The 25595-nt window shown below is 35.7% G+C and overlaps 1 protein-coding gene across 7 annotated transcripts in view; it reads right to left on the reverse strand.

Annotated features, from left to right (window-relative positions):
• Positions 1-356: 356 nt before the first annotated feature.
• ZNF638 (zinc finger protein 638) overlaps positions 357-25595 on the reverse strand; it is a 79689-nt gene continuing 54450 nt past the window's right edge. For 5 of the 7 annotated variants that reach the window (XM_055312331.1, XM_055312332.1, XM_055312330.1 and 2 more), the window contains 12 exons: positions 25156-25284; positions 23737-23778; positions 22989-23123; positions 20333-20458; positions 15356-15393; positions 9735-10950; positions 9074-9139; positions 6774-7728; positions 6151-6255; positions 2976-3077; positions 2155-2273; positions 357-680 (listed from right to left, as the gene is read on the reverse strand). In XM_055312331.1, the coding sequence (XP_055168306.1) occupies positions 615-680; positions 2155-2273; positions 2976-3077; positions 6151-6255; positions 6774-7728; positions 9074-9139; positions 9735-10950; positions 15356-15393; positions 20333-20458; positions 22989-23123; positions 23737-23778; positions 25156-25284 (3099 nt within the window). In that variant the 3' untranslated portion in view covers positions 357-614. The remainder of the gene's footprint in view (positions 681-2154; positions 2274-2975; positions 3078-6150; positions 6256-6773; positions 7729-9073; positions 9140-9734; positions 10951-15355; positions 15394-20332; positions 20459-22988; positions 23124-23736; positions 23779-25155; positions 25285-25595) is intronic. The other 2 variants (XM_055312333.1, XM_055312334.1) reach the window with 2 other exon arrangements.

Consider the following 25595-nt stretch of genomic DNA (forward strand, 5'->3'; position numbering starts at 1 on the left):
TATTTTCATAGCTTTTCAAGCTACTACTAAATGACTTGCTAGAAGCTACCTTAAATGGATCTTGGCAGAAATAGATGTTACCACAAGCAGAAAAAAGATCTTCCTAACACATTGAAAACACCAACCAGGTTTACTCAAACCTACCTGGGTCAGTTATGCTGTAATTTAATTTTATCCGGAAAAAATAGGAATTTTAAGAAATCTTTGACCTGTATATGGCTGAAGTGAAGTGAAAACTCTGCTATGCTAGGACTTCTGGTAATATAGGAAGAATCCCTAAACATCCCAAGTCACAGGGGTCTCCTGTCTGCAATAAGAGGCAAGCAAGTCTTTAATAAATCAACCACAAACACAAGTTGGTATTTTAAATATACAGTAGGAACATTTATTTTAACACTTCTAAAAGATATTTCTCCATGCCTGATGATTTGATATAAAAATCAAACCCATCATACGTTCCCCATCAGTCTTTCCACATCAAGGGCAATCAGAAATTTGTACAACATGAATATTTGCTTCTGAAACAAAAATTACAAATTAAGTGATAACAAAAATACACAAATCAACTGGACCCTAAACGAATTTCTAATGAAGTCTTTCCCCCTTTCCCCCAATCACCTAGAACTTCTTTCTTCAGCCTCATTCTGCTCCTTCTCCTTTCTCTGCTTGGCCATGAACTTCTGTTAAAAGCAATTTGCAATATAAAATATTAGATGTTGCTCTGTTGTGTGTGCAAACATATCTAATATTTCACTCAATTTACAATTTAAAAGAGCCTGATCCTACAAAATAAAGATTAGAAACACAGTGCCTTACATTAACATTCTTTCCTTCCATTCACCAGTCATCTGATATTTATGATATACCAGGCATTATGCTTGGTGCTTGGGGATTCAGTGGTCAACAAGATAGGTAAGGCCCTTTACCTCATGGAGCTTACATTCTAGTGGGGGAAGAGAAACAATAAAAGAATAAATAAACAAGACAATTTTTGGTGCTGGTAAGCACTATAAAGGAAAGAAATACAATAAGTAACTAAGGTTGACCCTTTCGGGGGCTGGGAAGGAGTTTTGTGCTTTTACCTAAGTCTTTCTTAAGTAAAGGCCTTTCTAGGAAGTATTTGCGGCTAGACTTAGCTAAAAGTGGGGAAGAGGCAGCTATACAAGCAGGACTGGGAGAGGGCAAAGGAACAGCAATATATATGTGCAAAAGCAGCAAAGGGGACTTTGACATGTGAAACAAAAAGCCAAAAGAACCGGAAAGGAATCAATCATGTAGGGCTTTATAGATCTACAAGAAGTTTGGATATCATTCCAAGTGTAATACAAAGCCAATGGAAATTTTAAATAGGAAAATGACATGATAAAGTCAGGAGCACAGATAGTATAGCATAATGGTTAAGGGTTTGAGGCTAGAAAAAACAGAGCTAAGGTTCAAATCCTAGGTCTGCCACTAACTAGCTATGTGACCTTGTGATTAGATACTTCAGTTTCTAGACTCTAAGCCTGTTTTCTTCACCTTTAAAACTGGAATGATAAAAAATACAATTAGAATGATAGCATCTATTTCATATTGATGGGGGAAGGGGATTAGATAAGCTTCCAGCAAATAACACCTCAATAAATGTTAGTTGTTGAGTGTCAGTGCCACAAATTCAATTTCTAGGATATATAAAGTAACTCTCAAATGTTCAGGAGGAATCAGAACCACTGATTCAACTATGGCTAATGATGATTCTCTAAAGTACCACTTCCTACTCCTAAAAATGAGTAGGACTTAAAAAGGGGTGAGCGGTTGTAATCAAATCAGTTTAGGGAATGGGTTAAATACAGGTAAGCAGATTCTGAGTAGACAATTCACAAATTTTAATATGCTATGTGTCCATGACTCTGCAAGAGGCCATCAGAATACAGAGTTTCCCACTAAGAGAGTGTCACATGGGACTAGTGATCTGTAGAATCTACCCTGGGGAATGCTGTCAGAAGTTCCTGGCAAGGTACAGTGAAGACTGTATTTTTGAGCTGTAGAGGAATAAAGGTACACATCTTCAAAAGTTCTCCCCAAGGAAAGGAATGTACATTTTGGGTGAACGCTTAAGTAGTTTGATTATAATACCACCTGAAGAATTTTGAAGGGTTAAGAAAAAAAATTTACCTCTGTATTTTGCTTATGACGTGTACTCTTGCAGTGATTTGTCATTGCTTTTTCACCTGAGTAGAAGAGGGAACAAATTGGACAGAAGAATCCAGCCTTCGGTACAAGAAAGTCTAAATCTAGAGGAAAGAAAAAAGTGGGGAAGAGAAAGGAGGAAAATTATTATCTATAGCTGTTACTCAATTTATCTAAACATGACAAACATGCTAATCATTGTATACACTTATATACAAACATAATATATACTGCTATGTATCTAGGGATCAAGAGTAATTATGCCTTTAATAACAAAACTGAGGACTTTATTTTTGGACAAATTCTCTAATATTTTATAGCCTCCAGGATACCACAAAATTCCTTCAGAATAGCAATTCACTGAAAAAGAATCTATCAGTGTCTTTGAAATAAACCTCTCTGGAATTCCATTAAAAAAAAAAAGGCAGAATGATGGGTAACTGTTCACTTGAGGAATATGCTGGGTAAACAGATATGGTGCTCCTTTACTTCATTTTAGCAGGCCACAACCAGTTTGCTAGCTAAGCTTTTTAGCATGTTTACTGAAATTTTTGCCTGGGCAAGTATAACTCAGTTATTACCACAGCAGCAAATAAAGTACCAGAAATAAAAGAAAAGACTTATCCCAGACTTTCTAAGAATAGGGAAAAAATATCTATATCTATCTTCTATCCTGGTTTGGTAAAAAACATAGGCCTAGTGAACTTTTCTCAGAAATGCCAATGATCATCTAAACAATGCAACACTTGCTATGGTACTGAATTTTTATTTCATATGAATAAGGAAAAATGTCATGTTTACTTTACCTTCAGAGACATCAGGTACCCCTGACTTCCCTAAAGAAGAGTCCTCAATCTTCTTACGTTTTCGTTCTGGTCCTGAATCTTTTAATCCAGATTCCTCATCCACTAAAATCATCAAAATTTTCAAGGAAAATAAGTTATTCAAAATAGATTTACAGCCTGTAAAGCTAACATCAGGTAATCTCTGCTTCAAAGATTATGGCTCATCTAAGTAGACCTTCCCTGGCTAGTTCCATTTGGCCACTCTTCAAAGATTCTTCAATATTAGAAATAAATGGACTAAAGCTAATAGCATATTTTATTACATATTGTTCTCAAAAGAATTTAAAGAGTAATGGAAGAAGTTCAAGTTCTGTAATTACTGTCAAGAGTTAACTAGTGTGGGATCCCTGGGTGGCGCAGCGGTTTGGCGCCTGCCTTTGGCCCAGGGCGCGATCCTGGAGACCCGGGATCGAATCCCATATCGGGCTCCCGGTGCATGGGGCCTGCTTCTCCCTCTGCCTGTGTCTCTGCCTCTCTCTCTCTCTGTGACTATCATAAAATAAAAATAAAATTAAAAAAAAAAAAGTTAACTAGTGTATGTAAAGGGCTGGACTGGGAAAGAGCATAGACTGAGGAGGACAAGACATGGACAGAAAATCATTCTCATGTCTGATATTGAGGCCCTCTGAATCAAGATAAACAGCCTAAACCGAAAGACTGAGACCACTGTCCAATAAAATCACAAATGACATCACAAATGTTCAAGCCCAGCAAAGTAAGTAATATGTGAGAAACATTCAATGTCAGCTGACTCCACATAATATAATCTTAGGGAAGACAAAAACGGAAACTGCTTCCAAGCAATCCTGATTACCCTCAGCAGGTTTAACACCTTACTGTTACATGGAAGCTAACAAGTCTCTTTCACATATAACCTTTCATTTAGCTTGTATCTCGTGTGAGATAGACAGGTCAAATCATCATTATCTTCATTTCTTCATAGATGGATAAAGCAAAACCAAGACTTAAGAACTGGTATGCCCAAGGTCGTAAGGAGTTTAAGTGACAGAGGCTAGAACCAAAGCTTGTGACTTCCAGTTCAGTGCTCTCTCCATGCAACTGGGTGAGTCTTCAACAAATCTGAGGGGATGGGCAGGAACCATGAAATCATTTACTCCTCTCCTATTCCTTTTATTTTAGTGGTCATCAGGTCCTCAGGAGTAGCTAAAAAAAAAAAAAGCTCTTTTCCTGCCTTGATTAAAATAGCCTCTAGTCTCTTCCTACAAAAGTTTATTCCCTCATCAGAGTAATTAATAAACTTTTAATTATTATTTGCTCCTGCCACTCCAAAGGGATATTCACCTTGTAATATATATATACTATATATAATCACATAATTTTTTACATAGATTAGAACAATATTTTAGGTTTAAAATTGTTTAGAAAATTACTTTTTCTTCAGCTAGATTCTTTTTGTCAAACATACTGTCCATTAAGAGAAATAAATTATTTTATAAGCAGTAAGTCACTTTTCTCTATTCTTCATTTGCGACGAGACAATTCTGAGCAAACTAGGAGGGGCAAACAAAACCTGGGCGAGGGGGAATGGACAGGACGACACATAATCTCATGAAATCATACTAGGAGCTATCTGTCACATCACCAAATCACTAACTATGGCTTGGTATCAAGGAGAGGTTCTGGAGAATAACAAAGGAAAGGAGCCACTTGGTCATGGGAGACAGCTTCAACAAAGAAGACATGATCAAGTAACACATAACGCAGAGAAGTCAAAACTGAATTAGAAGGAAAAAAACTTTATAAATCAAGTTGGAAAACCATCCAATGGGAGTTTAATCAACATAAATTTCAGGAAGGTGGTTCAGAAAGAAGCCAAAATACATTCAGTTCATTGAGATGAAGAAGTGAAAACAGGTGATTCTGTCCAGATACTTTGCCCTGAAAGCAAAGAGAAAAGGTGGGAGCCAGAAGGATTTCAAGGTTAAGGGCACATTTTCTTTTTTTTTAACAACACTTTTGTTTTTTGTTTTTTTTTAATGGGAAAGACTTGACCATATTTTGTATGTTGAGGTGCCAAGGAAGATAAAACACAAGCTGGCAGAAAGTGGAGATCCCGTATTTGCTCTGGTAAATGGAAATAAAAGTAAGGTTATGAGCTGGGAAGAATGAACTGGGTAATGCAGTATGTGATACAGAGGGGGGAAAGACTTTTATTATGTCTGGTTAGGAAATGGGAAAGAAAGGAGGCCCATAATAGACTGGATCAGCACTGAAAGCCCAGTTGAGATCAGATTCAATGAACTTGGGACTGAATCACAGCTTTTCCTTAGAGAAGAGAGGATAGAAAAGCAAGAGGGCAAGGAGGGTGCATCAGAGAATGTACAAAGGATACCTTGCAGTGCTGTTTCAGTCATCCTAGTAGCAGATTTTTTGCTTTAACTCTCTGAATCAGGCAACGTGAGATATGGAACTCTGCGCTTTTTTCCTACCCTTTTTGTAACTGTGCTATGAATTAAATGGACACAATGACAAATATTTGTTGAAGGACTAGAGTATTATTCTCTCTTACTAGACACTGGTCCATACTTGTTTCAACATAAATTTTATTAATTTATTTTTTTATAATTTATTTTTGTTTAATTCACTGGCTGCCTGCATGGCAGCCTCCACAAAGCAAGGGATCTGGGTCCACAAATAAGAGCTGGTTAACCAGTAATTTCAACACTTCAACCACTTGTTTCAACATAAATTTTATTAATTTATTTTTTTTATAATTTATTTTTGTTTAATTCACTGGCTGCCTGCATGGCAGCCTCCACAAAGCAAGGGATCTGGGTCCACAAATAAGAGCTGGTTAACCAGTAATTTCTACTTGATGCTGCAACATGGTCAGGATGACCTTTCACATATGTCAGTTCCACAAATTTGTTGTGTTCTACTGTCACATTCTACCACAAAAGGGATCATCTATTATTCTGTTTTCCCATTCCATTATGTTCCATGATCTCTAAATTACAAAGACAAAAATCTTTACCGAGATAAGGGTGCCTCCCCCACTCCCCACCCCACTCTATTTCGCCATTTTTCTCCTTTTCTTCTTAGATGGTAGACCTTTGGAACTTCAACCACTACCCTTTCTCTATACTCCTCCCCGCTTCCATCAATCCTGCTTTACCTTCACTAATTTGGAAGGCCTCTTCACCTTTCACTGGTTCTGTTGCAACAGCTTTTTCCGATGGTGGTATTTTCCCAATTCTAACTCTCTTGGTTGGCGTTTTAGCTTTAAAAAGAAAGTCTAATTTATTGCTGTAGTAATTGCATGCCATTCTTAGTTCAGAAATTATTTTAATCACCCTAAAGTGAGCTAAACCTATTACTCTGTGCAATCAAAATATTACTTAAAAAGTGAAATGGCATCTTCATAAATTTTTCTAAATCCTAAATCTGAGAAAAACTTGGGAGGCAGTCTGGTATAACATCCTTCTACTAACCAAAAGCTGTTTTCCAGTAACACAAATAAATCATTTTCATTACAATTTGGGCAATGTAGTTTGCTTTCCAGCTTTGTCCTCTTTTTTTTGAAGTATGTTAAGTTGGGACAAAGTCGGCTCTGTAACTAAAAGATATCTTGTAAACTTGCACACATTTCTTTGGAAAACATCACTGGCAATGCATCACTATTTGTTGACTTCTTATATCAATACATGGAAAATTATGACTCATGTTGTAATATTATTTTTTAAATTTTAAGTATAATCCCCACATAAAGCAGAAAAATTACCTCCCCTAAGTATCTACCTGCTAAGTGTCTTTCAATCATGGTTTTTAGGTCTTCTTCCATAACATTCTCACTTAGTGGACCAACTTGGGACAAGGCTTCAAGTTTCATCTTCCTTGTGTCCACAGCTTTCTTTTTTCTATCCCCTCTTTTATCTGTGGGATGGTCATTTTTGCTTTGTGCTAACTCAACTTTTAAATCACCGTCTCCATCTTCCTCCTCTCCAACTTCATCAACAGTAACAAAATTAAGCTCTTCTTTAAGGTTGTTAAAATCTGCCAGAGAGTCTTCATCCTCTTCAGTTACTTCATCCAAAGTCACTAAATGCAGATCACTGCTGTCATCCTGTATTTCATCTACAGTAACTAAAGTAGAAGGGTCTTCAGGCATCTGAGAAGAAATGAACCCAATGGGATCCCTTCCAGTACTTCCCTCATCTCCTTTCATATTTAAAGTGTCAAAACTTAAGTCTGCTGACTCATTTAGGGGTAACTCTTCAACTTCTCCAATTTCATCCACAGTTACCAATCGTTCCTGTTTGAGGAGATCGTGCTCTTCAGCCACTGACAGTACAGTAACATCTTTAGGTTCACTGTGGGCAATGCAATCATCTTGATCAATTAACTCATCTAATGTAAGAAGTGAATTTGAATTTTTTACCATTTCTTCCATATTTATTTCTTCTTCATCAATTACTTCATCCACAGTGACTAGAGCTTGTGCTAGATGTGCAGCTCCATCTTCCTCTTCCCCAATCTCATCCAATGTTACAAAAGATAATTCCCCCTCAACAACACGAGGGGCAGAAGTTTTTGCCTTCTTCTTCTTTAAGTTAAGTTCAGAGGAAGGGGTACTTTTGAGAGCCTCTCTTCTTTTTCCCTTTAGTGGGTTCTGCTTGGCTTGAAAAGGATTTACTTCTTCTATAACCTCATCCACAGTGACAAATTCATCCAAATTAAATGGAAATAATGGTTCCTGTGGAAAAGATTAAAAACTGTGAACAGAACCAATTACTGGTAACTTGTTATGTTCCAAACAGTCCCAGCAAATGTGCATGAAATATCATCTGTGAGAATTCTAGTACAAAGAAGTTTCCTATTCCTAAAGTTATTTTGTAAAGCCCCACAAATGAATTAGCTCCAATTCACAAAGTAAACAATACCAAAGGTAAAATCCTAAGAATGCCAACCTAATTCCACCTATACTTAATTCCAATTAAAATTACATTTCCTAAATAATGTACAAGTTTTGATATATGAAGCATAAACATTTAAAGCATTTATCAAATAAAGAATTTATCAAACTATAATATAAAAAATTACTTTTTTGTTAAATATTTAACAAGTGTTCTAGAAAACTTAATGGATATTTAAAAAAACACCTCAAATGTAGCTAGAAAGTAAATTGCTAACTAGATTACACCACTGACCAATTAAGATATATAACATTAACATAAAATTTCTAGCTGGACAAAGTTGTTTGGAAAATTTCGTACTAAATATGACTTACTGCCAAATATAACTATACTTGAAAAAAAAAGTCTCTGTAATTTGAAAAATGGTGCCAATACTAAAGAAAAAATATTCCTAGCAGGCCTCCTATAAATTTAGAATGCTATCAATGATTAATTACTAGCATTTATAATGACATTAGAACATATATCCAGTAACTTTGGGGGGGGGGAGGGTGGGAAAACATAAACATTTATACTATCAACTTATTAAACCAACAGAAACATTTATCCTTACTTCTTTTACTTCTTAAACTACTAACATATCTCCATGCTCCGATAAGATGACTAAAAAAATATTCTATGAATGGTAGGAATCTAAAATATCGAACAACAACAACAAAAATACCATGTTTATTTGGCAGGAGAACTTAGCACCAGGAAAGTAAATATCAGAACCCAATCAGTTAGGTTAACTTGAGCCATCTCAAAAGGACCACCTGTTTGGAAGTTCCACAAAATGGGAAGGACTCTGGTCAACCACTAGTCTCCTTTAACATATATAATTCTATTGTGTTTATCACCTATTGCTGTCAATAGGAGATAGGAGGGATTTTCCTACTCTAATTCCCCCCCTTCCTGTACCTGTGTAACTTTTTGCCCTGCACCATCAACACAAACCATTTAGCCTAGCTCAAGATAAAAAAACAAATTAGTGGTAGAGCCTTAAATAAAATATCTCGTGCCTGTCTCTTGCTCTGTATGTATCAAATTGATTATTATAGGAGAGACACTAGTTATAAAACAGATGAACTCTTCTGTGGAAGGATAGAATAGAAAGCTTATTAGTGTTAGTGAATTGTTTCTTACCTCTTTAGATTTTGAACTTCTACCAGTGGTGCTTTTAGGATTCTTAGTGTTCTGCCCAGCCAAAGTCTGAAATATTAAGTAAAAAATACAGAGAAATAGAATTTACAACTGTGTTATTAACGTTCTTTTTAAAAAAGATTACAGACACCAAACAATATCCAAACACATTTAATTATGCAAATAGTTAACAGATACCACACTAAGTCAACAATCATTTTAACATAGGCATCATCTCTGTAAGTTGTAGGTAAATTTGGTTTTACTGATCTTTTCTTCTGTATACCCACAAATCTAAGTTGGGCAATCAGTAAGCTGATAAAGGAAGCTTCAATTTAAAAGAGAAAAAACAGTTTCCCATTCAGAATCAGTGGTAAATCACCTCATGAGTCACTGCAGACTTTTTTTTTTTTAAAAAAACAACACTTGTATTTCTGACCACATTTTATTCAAATAATGCTTTTCAAACCTGTTAATTACAAACCTGACATTATTTAAATGTCTATTGGCTTAAATCAGTGAAATCATTAAGAGAAATAGGAGGTTAGGGGTGGAGTGAGGAGATGAAAATACAAAACAAGATTACATCTCCTACTCCAAAGCTACAACAGCAGAGCTACTCATTTTCAAAGGTACACTGAACCATTCTTCCTACCCTCCTCACCTTATTGCTGCTGTCATGCCGTTTCATGGCGGAAGGTCTAGCCTCTGTTTCCTGAGATTGTTTTGTAATATCCCTGTAATCCAGTTCAGAATCCTTGCCTTGCAGGGCTGAGATCCTTCCACTGCCACCTCTGGTAACACCACTCTGAGTGGGTTTCAACTTATTGCTGCTTTCAGCCAAGCCTGACCTGGCACTTGGTTTAAGGAGACCCAATTCCTTGGCTGAAAGTTTCTTTTCAGCATTTATTTGATCTCTGAGTACAGACTTTAGAAAACTTTTCTGGCTTTCAGATTTTGAAGCTGTAGCTTTTCCCTTTGGAGAAGAGACCATACCAGCTTTGATGCTTGATTTAGTGCTAGATGTATTTGATACAGCCAACATACTGGTTTTACTAGTTTCATCAGGCTTATTGGCCTGACCCATTCCTTTATTTGGATATGCCTTGGTCACAGCATTTTCTGCAGGCTTTTCTTTCACTGCTGCCACAATCTTTTCCAACTTCTCTGCAACCATCCTAGCATCACTCTTTTCAGCTTTCTCTGTTCCTATTTGCAGATCCATTCTGGATTCCTTACTATTAAATTCATTTTCCTCCTTTTCATCCATATTACTTTTCTCAGAAATTCCCTTTTTGCTCACTGCCTTCTCATCCCCAGTGGAAATTCCTGACGCTAAGGCCACAACACAAGTAGTTGGTACTATTTCTGAAACAGTTTCGTGTTTGTCCACTTCAGCTACAGCTTCTATCATAGACTGTGTAATCCCAGAAAAGAAATCTGCTTCAGATGGAGGTTCTTCTAGAATTCCTTTGATGTTCCTTTCTTCTATAATTGCACTGTCAGATGTTGATAATTCTGCTTCAGGGTTAATAATTTCTGCCTCTTCCTTCTCAAAGTCATTGGTATACACCTGCTGATTTAAAACACACTCCTCTATATTTTCAGTGAATAATTCAATACTGATTGGAGTGGATGCCACAAGAGGAATTTCCACTTTGACCTCTTCTTGAGTTTCAACTTCCAATGTTTCAATAGCAAAGTCAGAGTCACATAGTGCTTTTTCAGGTTCTTCCTCACAAAGTTCTTCCTGCTGTCCAGAAGTTTCTGTTTCAATGTTGGGAACAGTTTCTTCTTCAATATCACTAGGTTTAACAGAGAGACTATCAGCTGTTGTTTGCACCTCACTTTCATCAACTGGACAGTTTTTCAAGTCAGGGCTAAAAGTATTTAAAAACAAACAAAAAGAACACAAACAAAACACAAACAAAAATCAAACTATGATGAGAATTCAACCATTATAAATAATCCTGTTGATGCCAATTGTTAAGACTTCCTGATGCATTAGTAATAAGCACTGGGAAATCCAGCCAATCGGCATTAAAATGGTTAAGATGTTTTGACATAAATATGTAAACAATATAAAATTGTAAGAGACCCTCCATTGCATTGAAGATTTCTTTTTTAGTTCAAAGGAAATAATGGCAAAATTATGACCATTGATATAATCCTTATAATCGATTTTTTCCTTCTGTGTCACGTTTGTACTAAACATGAGCTGAATGTGAATCGGAGACATCTCAAAGTATTAAGATTAAAGTATTAAGATCTTCCCAACAGTGGTTATTGAAACAATAAATACATGTACAGTTCTACAATGAAACTAATAGCCCATGTATTGAAATTTAAAACTTTAAGTTAATCTTACCTAAAATGAACAGAAACACATAGGGAGAAAGGGCTATACTCTTAACTGTGTCAACTTTTTTTTTCTTTTAAATATGTGAGATAGATTTGGTTTTCCCAAGAACTGTATTTATAAGACCTAAAAGAAAACTTTCTTTGCAAGTTACTGGATTTAAAGTCAGAGGCAAAACTGATAGAATCACCTTAACATAAAGTAGGTGCCTTTGGCTACTTGAGAAGGTATATATTCAAAGAAATCTTCCCAGTTACAGAGAATAATTTAGAATTCCAATATGTAATTTAAAGTTTTAAGTAAAATTATTCAGAAGAAATGAAGAAAATACATGGCAAGTATATGCAATTGATCTTATTTCACTGTTGTCCTCCCAAATCCAAAGTAAACAAAAGTGTGTGTGATTCTATAATTCAAACTTCTTTGAGACAGAATAAATTTTTATAATGTTCCATAGATCAGAGGTTATCTTGAAGAGTGACAAGGAAAATCTTAGCTTCCAAAACAATGTCCAGCATGCTATCAACACAAATCATCAAATTTAACAAATACATTCCCTTATTATGCTAGAAGCAGCAGGTTAGGGGAAGACATCAGAAAGTGATGCCCTATCAACACTTCATAATAAAGAATATTGTTTTTTTTTCCTCCTAGTTTTCAAGGAAGGAGAGGATGAGATATCCTTTTAACATGCTTCTCAAAGAGTGGCCATAATACCCTTTAGTTGTGCAAGATGATGTGTATCTGTGTCCTAAGATGTTAATATTTCAAAATTTTGGAAGAAGTAAATGCTACCATATAAGGGTCCAATCATTTGAACCAATACACTGGTCCTTCCCCGTAGAAGATGGTTAAGGAGATCTAAGAGATCAGAGAAACACCTCTTGACGAAAAGTTATAGAGGCAGAGTTTGAGGAAATTATTTAAGTTCAACAGTTGGTAACCATACACCTTAATCAGTATGTAGTCTACTCCTTTGTATAAGCTTCCTTTGTATACTGAAAGGGTTTAAAACTTTTTATTTGACATTATTTATATCCCTTATATTCAAAAATACCAGTGGCTGATTTTAAATGTTCCAAATTCTTAGAACTAGTCAAAGTCAACTTGTGGCCAAGCACAAATATGACAAAGATAAGAAAAAGTTCTGACATTCAACTACAGCAGTTATGTAATACTTCTCAAATGTAAGTTTTCATTTTTTTAATTGTAAGACTCATTTCCAATAATGAAGATTAAATTCAAATTCCTGCCTCATTACAGAACTGCACCAATAACCCTAAAGGCTTTATAAATTAGGGTTACAAAAGCACCAAACTATGCAGCTAGAAGGATAACAATGAAGGTTTTCATTCCTGGCTCTAGAATACAGCAAGTCCTTCCCCTTTACCATATTTACAGTTTGTCAATAGAAAAAGCTATTCTTTTATACAAAATGAATCACTGTGAAGTTTCATACTTCAATCAGAGCATGGACCTACTTGAAAAAATGGCTTAATGTGACGTTTGTGTGAGTTTGTCTTTTAAAATTAAAGTGCTTTCTTCACAAAATTTATTTACCGAAAGTTAGTATCTAGTTTTCTAATATGGGAAAAAGCTTTCTGCAGTCATCAGGTTAGCCTGGAAAGTCAGTTTGAGATGTCAAATAAATGAAATTATTAAACACCAGAGTAAAAAAAAAAAAAAAAAAAACCACAGTCTTGGGGATCCCTGGGTGGCTCAGCGGTTTAGCACCTGCCTTCGACCCAGGGCGTGATCCTGGACCACATCGGCTCTCTGCTTGGAGCCTGCTTCTCCCTCTGCCTCTCATGAATAAACAAACAAACAAACAAAAAACCCAACAACAGTCTTTTAGAAATAAAGGAAAACACAGTCGTATTTTGAGAAATGCACAAAAAAGAAAGAGGGAAGGCACTTGGGATATAGGTATCTAATTTCCAAACCCGTGACCCACTTCCATCCTCCAATAATACCAGGCTTTCAAAACTCAAAAAAAGCTGGGTATGAGAACAAAGGTTAATACCATACCCTATACTTTCTGAGAAACTTTAGACTGCAATTTAACAATACTGAAGATTAGTATTTATTTAAGAGGGCCACTGGGCTTGCATCCTTATTTGGAACCTTAATCACACGATAAAGTAAATAAGGTTTACATGGGAAGGGATGAAAAAACTGCATCTTGCATCCTTATTCAGAGCCTTAATCACATGATAAGTAAATAAGATTTATATGGGAGGGGATGAGAACAGACAAAATGTAGAATATTATTAATATATCCATAGGAGGTTTCTTTTATTTTTTTTTTTAATTTTTAGGAGGTTTCTTTTATTTTTTATTTTATTTTTTTAGGAGGTTTCTTTTAAATAGGAAACACATTTAAGTACTTTACACTAGTTATAAACAAAAAGATCATATTCATGATGAATTTGCACCTGCAAGCGCTTCGAAAACAAAAACACAAGCACCAGTATTTTCCCAGGATCAGTATACTTCAATAAAGAAATGTGAACTATTCAGGCACCATTCATGTCTTTTTATCTAATGTCATGTAAGTCAGAAAAAACTGACTGCAAAATAGAAATTATTAGTACTAGAATTTTTAAAATTAATTTTATAAGATTACCATAATAGACGACTGTGTAAACTCATTAAGAATCTTTGGTAAGTCAAGGTAAAGAGGAAAAAAGTGACCAGAACACAGACAATAGCTGCTCTTGCAGATCTGAAACTAAGTCAAATGATATATATAAAATGATTTTTTGGAAGAACCTACTCACTTAACCAGCCAGGGTTACTGTGGAAAAACCATAGGTCTATCTATTATCACTTATTGCCCTTTGTGGGCTCTTACATCAAACAGTACTGTTAGTATTATTTCTTAGACATGTGAACATAATTGGTATAAGGATGTATGACTTAAAAAAAAAACTCCGTGCTGGCATATACAGCAAACCTAATTGCTTAAAGTTATCACCGTATTTTAAAGCACTCTTAATCATCTTTATCACTTAAAAGCCTCATTTAAGAATTACTAAGAAAAATCCGTAAGACATCTTGCTTTTCAGGTATCTTAAAATTAGTGCAACAAATAAAACAAACATTCCATATTTAAACACTTTCAAAATGCTCTTTCAAACTTATAAGCTCTTACTACATTGACTCTAAACAAGAACAAATCACTAAGTATTAAAAAGGGGAAAGAATTCTAAATCAGTTATTTCCAATGAAGAGTAGTAAAAAGGTTATTAACTGGTGCGCAAAGGTGGTGATAAAGGTGGTATTCATCAGAATGAGAAAGTTACTAAAAAGTGGGTGTACTACATGTGGTCAGGACAAGGCTGTTAGTCATTAGTTTGTGTATACACCAAACAGCTTTCATCTTTTGTCCAAGCTTTCATACTTTATTTTGCTTTATAAATATTCTATTCCCCCACTCTAGCTGTTTTCAAAAAGTATCAAGATACATACTGATTATCTTTTTGGTTTGAAGTCAGTGAAATTTTAAAAGATCATACAAAATAATTAAAATTTTATTACTATGTTTAGCTATTTCGGAATAGAAAAATCTAACATAATACTGTTAAGAGTCGAGTTGTTCAAGAGTCTACAAAAACATTTCATAAAGTCATATTTATGTATTTAATTCAAACTGTTTACAAATTCAGTTTTTCTTAAAAAATCAGTAAATAAAAAAAAATCAGTAAATACCTGAAAGAGACTAAAAAACAAAACAACGCTAGGTTAATAGTAAAAAAAAAAACACCACACACACACACACACACACACACACACACACACACACACACAATGGACATGAAAGATATAAACATTTTTGCTACAAGTAAGCAATTACCATAAAATACAGAAACAAAGTTCAATAATTAAACGCTATGCAAAAATGTTAGCAAACTTAAGCAACATACCTTTCTTTTCCTAGTTCTGGGTCTTTGTCAGCTTGAGCCTGTAACACAATTCCACATTTCATTAGAGGCTATTCTACTGGAATTTAAATATTTAACTATTCAATGCAGTGTTCTTAGTTCTTAAAATCTAAGCTAAAAAAACAAGACAATGTCTTAAAAATATATCAAACAGTTTTCAGTATCCACATAACTATCAGGTTCTAGAATTATTTTCTCATTAGATAAAGAGCCCTAAGTTAGGTGATAGAGGCTGATACAGAGCAATTAATGAGAAAAACGTCACCTTAATGTTGATATAAAAAAGAAACTTTTTTGGACACCTGGGTAGTACAGTTGTTGAACATCTGGCTCTTGGTTTCAGCTCAGGTCATGATCTCAGGGGTCCTGAGATAAAGCCCTAAGTAAGGCTCTGTGCTCAGTGAGGGATCTGCTTGAGATTCTCTCCCCCTCCCTCTGACCCTCCTCCCATTCTATCTCTAAAATAAATAGATAAAAACTTAAAAAAATTTTTTTTAACTTTAAAACCTTGGTAATACTATTTTTCCCCCAAGAATAAAAAGTCAACCTGAAATACAACAGCTTCATCGTGCAATTGTTATTTAAAAAGGGAGATGAGGTGACTTAAAAACTTTCTACTCCAAACACCTAGAAGTGCTGAACAAAATTTAACAATCTTTTTTTTAAAGGCTCCATGATGGGCTACCAGGAGCTCAAACTCAAAACCCTGAGATCAAGACCTGACCTGAGATCACGAGTCAGATGCTTAACTGAATGAGCCACCCAGACACCTCTAACAATAATCCTTTAAAAAATATATTGAACCACCAAAAATGCAATGTCCTAGGGCCCAAAATAGAAGGAGAAATTAAAATTTAATGCCTATGTACCAAGCATTGGTCCAAGCAGTCATATATATATACATATATATATATACATATACACACACCCACACTAGCTGTAGACTTTTTCTCTGGGAATCACGTGTGCTCTGAGTTCAGAAGTATCTTTCTCTGGATATATTAAAATCTGAAAACTATACTTGAAAGAAATTGAGGGACGCCTGGGTGGCTCAGCAGTTGAGTGTCTGCCTTTGGCTCAGGGTGTGATCCTGGGGCCTCCTCACGGGCGCCTACTTCTCCCTCTGCTTATGTGTCTGCCTCTCTCTGTGTGTCTCTCATGAATAAATAAATAAAATCTTTAAAAAAAAAAAAAGAAATTGAATAATGTGCCTAGAAAGGGTTTCTGGTGTGGTTATAGGAGTCCCAGAGTAAAGGCTTTCTTTACTGGGGCATTTTGTTGGGTATTCAGTCTACACTGTAATGATACATAACCAAAATTAAAGATGGCAGTTGATTATCCCCATCCATAGTATTTAAAAGCAGACTTCCCATTCATGGGAAAACCTTTATGGGTACTTGTGTGAATGTGACAGCAGAGGAAATCTATACCAGATACCTGTATTAGCCAACCTGGCTCTTTATTGATAATGAAAGAGAAAAATAAATGCACAACAGAGAGCAAGATAAGCATACAAAATGGACTGAAGATAGTGCAGACAACTGAAATACTCCACAAAACCGGTATAGATGTTACCTCCTGAAAGAACATTAAAATTTAAAGAGAAGAAATAATCAAAGAAATAGTAAGAGGAAGACCTTCTTCAGGTGAAGGAACACACTCATCTTTATGAATCCACTGATTTGCTCTTAAAGCAGGATATATGAAGTAAGTCCCAAACCAAGGCAAACCTTGCTCACTGGGCTAGCCACACTGATCCTCCTTAGAGTTCCTAAATCATCAAATCCATGTCCTTAAGGACTTAGAAGGGCTTAGCACTTGTTCTTCTGTTTAAAAACCTCCTCTCCTTGTTATGGTAGTGCCTGCTCTCCTACTACACTCAGGTCTCAAATAACTATTCCTCAGAGGTGCTATACCTGCCACTCTAAAATATACATTTCCTCCCATCCATTACTCTCTACCCTTTTATCTTGATTAGTCTCCGTAACACTTCATAACATTTTTTTACCACCTGACATTGCATGTGTGTGTGTATGTATAATCTTTTATAGTCTGTCTTCGCCACTAAAATATAAGCTCCTTGAGGACTGGGACAGCAACTCTTCTGTTTATCAACGTAGTCCAATGTCTAAGACAATGGTAGCATAGAAGAGGAATTAGACAGCTATTTGTTTAATGAACCAATGAATAAATGCTAAAAGCTTCCAAAGGAAAAAAAATAGAATACATAATGGCCTGATTAAAATCAGCCTCCTCCTTAACAATATAGGTTAAGGGGTGCCTAGGTGACTCAGTAGGCAGAGCATGCAACTCTTAGTCTCGGGGTTGTCAGTTTGAGCCCCATGATGGGTGTAGAGATTACTTAAAAATAAAATCTTAAAAAAAATACAGGTTAAAAACAATGAAAGGAAAAACAATCTGAGCACAGAATTCTCCATCAAGATAAATTATCAATGAAATATGTAAGAGCAGGGACGTCTGGGTGGCTCAGCGATTGAGCGTGTGCCTTTGGCTCAGGTGTGATCCCAGGTCTGAGGATCGAATCCTGCATTAGGCTCTCTGCATGGAGCCTGCTTCCCCTCCCTCTTCCTATGTCTCTGCCTCTCTCTCTGTGTCTCTCTCATGAATAAATAAATAAAATCTTCAAATGGCCATAAATTTAGAACAGGGAGTTTTTTTTGTTTTGTTTTGTTTTTTTTTTAAAGATTTTACTCATCTATGCGTGAGAGACAGAGAGAGAGAGAGATGCAGAGACACAGGCAGAGGGAGAAGCAGGCTCCATGCAGGAGCCCGACGCGGGACTTGGGACTCGATCAGGAGTCCCGAGTCTCCAGGATCACACCTTGGGCTGAAGGAGGTGCTAAACCGCTAGGCCACCCAGGGATTCCCCTAGAACAGGGAACTTTAACAAGAGAGTAGATTAATGACCTGATTAACATGAAAACAGCCTTTCCTTTTCCTCTCAACAACCACCTCCCAAACCTGCACCACCACAAATGTAGAGGAAAACCATAATCCAAATACTGAGGAAAACAAAAACAGCATCATTTTGAAAACTGAATGGGAATGTAAGAAAGTGACCTCCAAATGTGCAAGTTATGGACAGATATTCTACTTCCTTCTTTACAGACCCACTCTCAAACTACTGAATTCTGCAGTATCTTCTTAATCAAGATATAAAAATACAGATATTGGGATGCCTGGGTAGCTCAGCAGTTGAGTGTCTGCCTTTGGCTCAGGGCCTGATCCCAGATTTCCTGGGATTGAGTCCCACATGGGGCTCCTTGTATGGAGCTTGCTTCTTTTCCCTCTGCCTGTGTCTCTGCCTCTCTGTCTCTCATGAATAAATACTTCTCATATAGACAGACCATTATAATACCTTGAAATTGGTTTACCTGTTTCAACCAACAATTTATCATTTGTTTAATGAATATAATAGACACTATGTGACATCCTCAAGATTATGAGGCTATCTTATTGGTGTGAGGCTAACGCTACAGTAAAACAATGTGTTTTTCAATTTAATAAGCCATAAGAATAACGTTCTGAGTTAAAACTTGGGAAGTAAAGTATCATTCAGGCAGATGTTTTCTAGAATTTTCATTTGTTTCATTTCCTTTAAGTCCAAAAATCTAGGACTACACTTTTAGAGAAAAATTCTGTATTGTCAGTGTTTACAATAATTCTGAACAAAGTAATAACTTCAAAATATCAAAAACAAATTTTTAAGAATACAATGTTCTGTTGAGAAAAAAAAGTGCTAAAAACATTCAAATTTTTTCTGAAATTATCAGGTTAAACAAGCTACTCAAATTTGTGCTGAAATGAGTACCTATCATTGGGTACCTGGGGGGCTGAGTCATTTAAGTATCTGACTCTTTTTATTGTGTGTGTGTGATTTGTTTATTTATTCAGAGAGGGGGGGAGCTGGGCAGAGACACAGGCAGAGGGAGAAGCAGGCTCCATGCAGGAAGCCTGACCTGACTCGACATGGGACTCGATCCCAGGTCTTCAGGGTCACGCCATAGGCTGCAGGCAGTGCTAAACTGCTGCACCTCCGGGGCTGCCCTGACTCTTTGATTTCACCTCTGGTCATGATCTCAGGGTCATGAGACGGATGGTGGGGAATCTGAGGATTTTCTCCCTTCTCCTCTCTCAGGCCCTCCCACCCACACCCTACTCCATTCTCTCTCTAAAATAAATAAATAAATCTTTAAAAAAAATTAATACATATCACAATGCCTTTACTTATAAGATACTCTAATTTGGTTTTGGATAACGGAATCTTCTTTTTCTTGAGCTAACACAAGATTTTTGGCATATTAATTAACAGAAAACAAGCAGATACCAAATATAGGCTCCATTATTTACCTCCTGTTATGGAAATACAAAGAAACTATTAGAAAAAGAAAATATCTGAGTTTGAATCTAATTCTTTCAAAGGTGGATTAGTTTTCATGCATATATTACTATGTAAGTCAATAATCTGTAAACTCTTATGTCTTACACAAGAGTTTATAATAATTTAAAGAAAGGAATAAATAAACTTCTATCAAGAGTAGGCAAAATTAGACTCAAAGTAGATTCTGTACTCTTGAGAGAATTATGATCATGTTAGGTATATGGAAATCATTCTACACATATGTCAATAACAAGTATCAGAATGAATATGCTACATTTTTCAAAACTACTCAATTTATTGTAATTTAGACAAATTTACATTGCTCTATAAACCATGAAAATTGGAGTCATGATTGCAACACAAATCTTTAAAAAGAAAGAATATCTAAACTCAGTACTAGTTTGGCCACTCTCCAAGAATGATTCCTGAAATTTCCTTCAGAGTACATCATCTAGTTTTGGAAGGATGACCTTTACACTTTCTTCATTTTTCTAAAGGCACAAAAGTTGATAGAAAATAATCTTACAAAAAAAAAGAAAGAAAGAAAATAATCTTACCTCTGATGAGTCCATTTTTGGAGATAATGTGCACGTCAATACATGGTCGCCTATGTTCTGGGGATTTTGTTTCAGAAAGCTATACATTGACTGAGCAGATTCAGGACTATCTAACTGAAGAATTGCCTTTGGAGAAGATAAAGAAAAATTAAATATTAATTTTTTAAAGAATATTAATTTTTAAAAAGATTTTATTTATTCATGAAAGACAGAAAGGGGGGGGACAGACACAGGCAGAGAGAGAAGCAGGCTCCGTGCAAGGAGCCTGATGTGGGACTTGATCCCGGGTCTCCAGGATCACACCTTGGGCTGAAGACGGCACTAAACCGCTGAGCCACCTGGGCTGCCCCCCAAAAATTAAATATTAAGCAGTTCCTTAAAAAACTGAAGTAGAATTACCATATGCTCCAGGAATTTCACTTTGGTGTTATATACCCCAAAGAACTGTAAACAGGAAATAAACAGACATTTGTACACCCATGTTCATACCAGCATGGTAGAAGCAACCTAAGTATCTATCAATGGATGAGTAAACAAAATCTGGTATATGCCAACAATGGATTATTATTCAGCTTTAAAAAGGAAGTTAATTCTAATATATGTCCCAATACACGCTGGAAGACATTAAGCTAAGTGCAATAAGCCAAATCACAAAAGATCAAATATTGTATGATTCCATTCACATGAGACAGAGTAGTGAAAGGTGGTTGTCAGGGGCTAGGAAGGAGACACAGAGGAGTTAGTTTACTTTTCTTTATATAGTTTTTAAATTTTTTATTTATTTATTCATGAGAGACACACAGAGAGAGAGAGGCAGAGACACTGGCAGAGGGAGAAGCAGGCTCCATGCAGGGAGCCCGACATGGGACACAATCCCGGATTCTCCAGGATCACGCCTTGGGCTGAAGGCGGCACTAAACTGCTGAGCCACCCAGGCTGCCCGAGGAATTACTGTTTAATGGAAAGATAAAGTTCTGGAGATGGACAAGTGATGGTTGTATTACATCATGAATATACTTTTTTTTTTAAATTTATTTATGATAATCACACAGAGAGAGAGAGAGAGAGACAGAGACATAGGCAGAGGGAGAAGCAGGCTCCATGCACCGGGAGCCCGACGTGGGATTCGATCCCGGGTCTCCAGGATCGCGCCCTGGGCCAAAGACAGGCGCTAAACCACTGCGCCACCCAGGGATCCCCCATGAATATACTTAATGCCACTAAATGGATACTTAAACATGGTAAAAACAGCAAGTTTGGCTACATATATTTTAGCACAATAAAAACATTTTAAATTTTTCTAAAGAAGAGATAGATTTTTCTTCCAGACCTCAAATGTGATTACAAAGGTAAGGTTAATCTTCATTTCAAAGGAAGCAAGAGAAAATAATCCTCAAAATGCTGCAAAGTCCAGGCAAAATGGAAAAGTATGATAGATATTTTTAATAAACTTAAAAAATACCTATTAGAGGATTAAATATATCTAAATAAAAGTTCAAAATTCCTTATGCCACCTGTCATCTCCCTTCCCTCCTATGTCACACTATTTCTAAGGTATCAAACATGCTCAAACATGTTCTAAGAATCAGTTACAAGCATGTAAAAGAAATTACTATCTACTTTAGTGAATTAGGTACTTTTTCTGAAGCAAACACTATCAACTTTGATATGAAATGCTACCTTTCTAATAATATGTTTGCTCAAAATTGATTTTTAATAGATAAGTATCTGAATTAAATATTAAACACAGGGATGCCTGGGTGGCTCAGAGGATGAGAGCCTGCCTCTGGCCCAGGGCCTGAGTCCCAGGATCAAGTCCCACATCGGGCTCCCAGCACGGAGCCTGCTTCTCCCTCTACCTGTGTCTCTGCCTCTCTGTGTGTGTGTCTCTTACGAATAATCAATAAAATAATAAAATCATAAATAAATAAATAAATAAATAAATAAATAAATAAATAAATAAATAAATAGTAAAGCAAAGGGCAAATGTAAAGAAGTTAACAATTTCTTTTAAAGAAGGAAGCCGCCAAACCATGAAGTGAGGGATCATCATTTTATACTTCTTTCTGCATAACTAAACAAAAAACCTAACTTTCTATGTGCTTTATGGCTGGAAGGGACTTCAGAAAAATACCTGATAACACCTTTTTTCATTTTACAAGTAAGAACTAACTAAAAGTATAAAGCCAACTCAGCCGAAGTCACAAAGGTAGTTAAGGCTAGATGAACTAGAGTCTTTCTCCATGCAAGTTTAATTTCCTGTTAAAACTAGGATTTTAGGGTGCCTGTGTGGCTCAGCTGGTTGAGTGTCTGACTTGATTTTGGCTCAGATCATGATCTCAGGGTCATGGGATCAAGCTTTATGTCAGGATTCCCACTTGGCAGGGAGTCTGCTTGAGATTCTCCCTCTCCCTCTGCTCCTCTCACTCTCTCTCTAAAAATAAATACATCTTAAAACAAAAACAAAATACTAGGAGTTCTGAGGAGAAAGTCATAATCTCTTCCTTACTACAGCCCAGGAGAAAATATGCCAATCTATCATAGTTAAGGAATGATGTTGATGGGTGCTTCAGTTTTCAAGACGGATTAAAAGTTCCAAACCGTCAGTCATATATTCTCTACAGAACATACAGCTAAAATAGGAAGGACCCATTACCTTGTTTTTATTACTCATGAATACATGGTGATCCACTTTTCCAAACTGAAGTCCAACACAAAGCACACACTGAAGTCCATCTTCTGGTAAGTTATCAAGATGTACAAATCGATTGTAAATTTTATCTATATTCGCCTGTAGTTTGTTTTTTTTTTTTTTTTAAGAGACAGCATAGAAAAAGAGAAACAGCTGAAGTATCAAACTACAAAACACACATTAATAATAGTTTAATTTTTCAGAGATCAGATGATATCCTCTCCCAGGAATAAGAAAATGTGAGTGAAGACAGTGAGATTTTAGTTTTAGATTTGAGTAATCAATGGAACAATATACTAAAAACAAGAGGTTTAATCTTTCTTCTATCAACATAATATTTACCCAAAACATTTAATATATACTTAAGCTACTTAATATGGCTCCAGTATCTAGAAAATATTTCACAGTAAGGAGTACCATGACCCTTTATTTCTTATTTTTACCAAGAGGAGATCCATCTGATACTTTCATCACCTCAGTATTTTTTAAATTTAAATTCTAATTAACATATGGTGTTAATTACAACATTAGTTTCAGAGGTAGAGATCAGTGATTGATAAGGTGTCTATAATACCCAGTGCTCATTCAATCACATGGCCTCATCATTACCTAAATATTTTAAAATCAGTAGACTTGTAACAGGTGAATAACCAATGTTTCCATCATTTAAACAGTGTACAAAGGCATTTAACTTATCAAATGCAAAACTTACCTCTGGATCATTTTCTTTAATCAAGGTTGTAAATATAGCTTCCTACAAAGGCAAAATAGAGGGAAAGTGAAGATTAAGTCTTCCTCATTCATATGCTTAGTCAAGATTTATAATAAAATAACCTATATAAATAAGCATTATTTATTTGAGAGAGAAACAGAGCATGAGCAGGGGGGAAGAGGTAGAGGGTGATGGAGAAGCAGACTCCCCACTGAGCAGAGAGCCCAACACAGGGCTTGATCCCAGGACCCTGAGATCATGACCTGAGTTGAAGACAGACATTTAACTGACTGAGCTACCCAGGCACCCCTCAAGTCCCACTAATTCTTCCTATTCCCCTAAGCGAATTCAAGTTTAATAAAGTGGTGTCAGGGGAAGACATTCAAATTCACACACAGGGAATAAGAGATTTAATTTGGCAGACAGATTCAAACTATAAAACAAAAAGTTAACTGACCAAAATAGAGAATGAGGAAGAACAGAAATGTAGGCTAGTAAAAAAAAAAAAAACAAAACAAAACACAACAGTACAGAATATTTAATGTACAGTTATTTAGTGCTGTTGATTATAAAGAAAGCTAAGAGTGACATGAGATAAAAATGTCAAAGCCTGGGAAAAGCTAGCTAATGGATGGTTTACCTGTATAGGAAAGGAACTTTATCTTAGGAGAGTCTGGTTCTTAAGTTTTTTTTCTTTTCAACAATGACATACATAAAACAATTCCACCAATTACATCAGAGTGATTCTCCATGGAAGGCTTTCTCAAATAACATGCATTTCCACCTTCCTCCAGAGAGTCTAATAATTCTGCTTCATACTTCTTAGCAGTTGATAATAAATGTTTGTATGCCACAAAGAAACAATGAAGGGTTCCTAGGTCAACTGACTTTGAACAGATTTAAATTTTATGTCAGTCTCATTACTTAATGGAGAAAGGTTTTAAGGGAGACAAAACTAAAGGCAAGAGACATAAAGAACTACTTTATTTGGAGTTTCAAGAAACGAAGCAATGATGGACGGGATATAGAGGGAATGAATTACAGAAATATTTATGATTTAAAAATACAAGACCTAGTGATTAGTTGTGAGAAATTAGAGAAAAATTAAAGTAACACCTGGAGTTCTAGTTTGAAGGACAGATAACAGGAGTAAAATAAGAATAGAGAGTTATTTACAGACAGCAGTTTTCAACTTTTTTCCCACTCTGACATACATGAGAGGTTAGATTCCTCCAATAAGGAAGTAAATCTCAAACACTGGGATGGGAGACTGTGAAGGGACAGGAAGAAACTTCCTCAAGGTCTCAAAGAAAACATGTAACCTGAAGACACAACCTAGAAAGCATAAGTGACCACAATAAATCCGATTTAAAAATTTCATAATTTTCTAGTAAAAATGATACCAAGTCTATTAGTTACCTCATCTTTTATATTCATGTTTTCAGGAACCATACTTATTGAGAGTTGATTTCCATCCATTGATATTGGGAAGCAGGTATAAAATTTTACCATAGATTCTGCAGATTTTCTATTAATTTCCATAAATACCTTTGAAAATAGAAATTATAAGACAAGAAAAATAAATGTCTTAAATTTAAGTTACTTTTTCTTGAAAAGATTTAATTCTTAAGAGACAGGTAAATTGAGTAACTTAGTAAATATTAAGATAAAAAAATGCATTCCTCCGAAGTGAGGCCAACAGACTCAGAGTATTACAACCATAAGGAAGAAATAATGAATGAACTCATCAGGCAATACTAAAGAGAGAAACAAGACGGGACATTCCAGTAAATGACATTAAGGAAAAATTGTATTTATCTTATTCATCCCTATATCCTTAGTACCTAGAGCAGTATTTA

This window comes from Nyctereutes procyonoides, unplaced genomic scaffold, assembly GCF_905146905.1.
Source record: "Nyctereutes procyonoides isolate TBG_1078 unplaced genomic scaffold, NYPRO_anot_genome, whole genome shotgun sequence".
NCBI classification, from domain to species: Eukaryota; Metazoa; Chordata; class Mammalia; order Carnivora; family Canidae; genus Nyctereutes; species Nyctereutes procyonoides.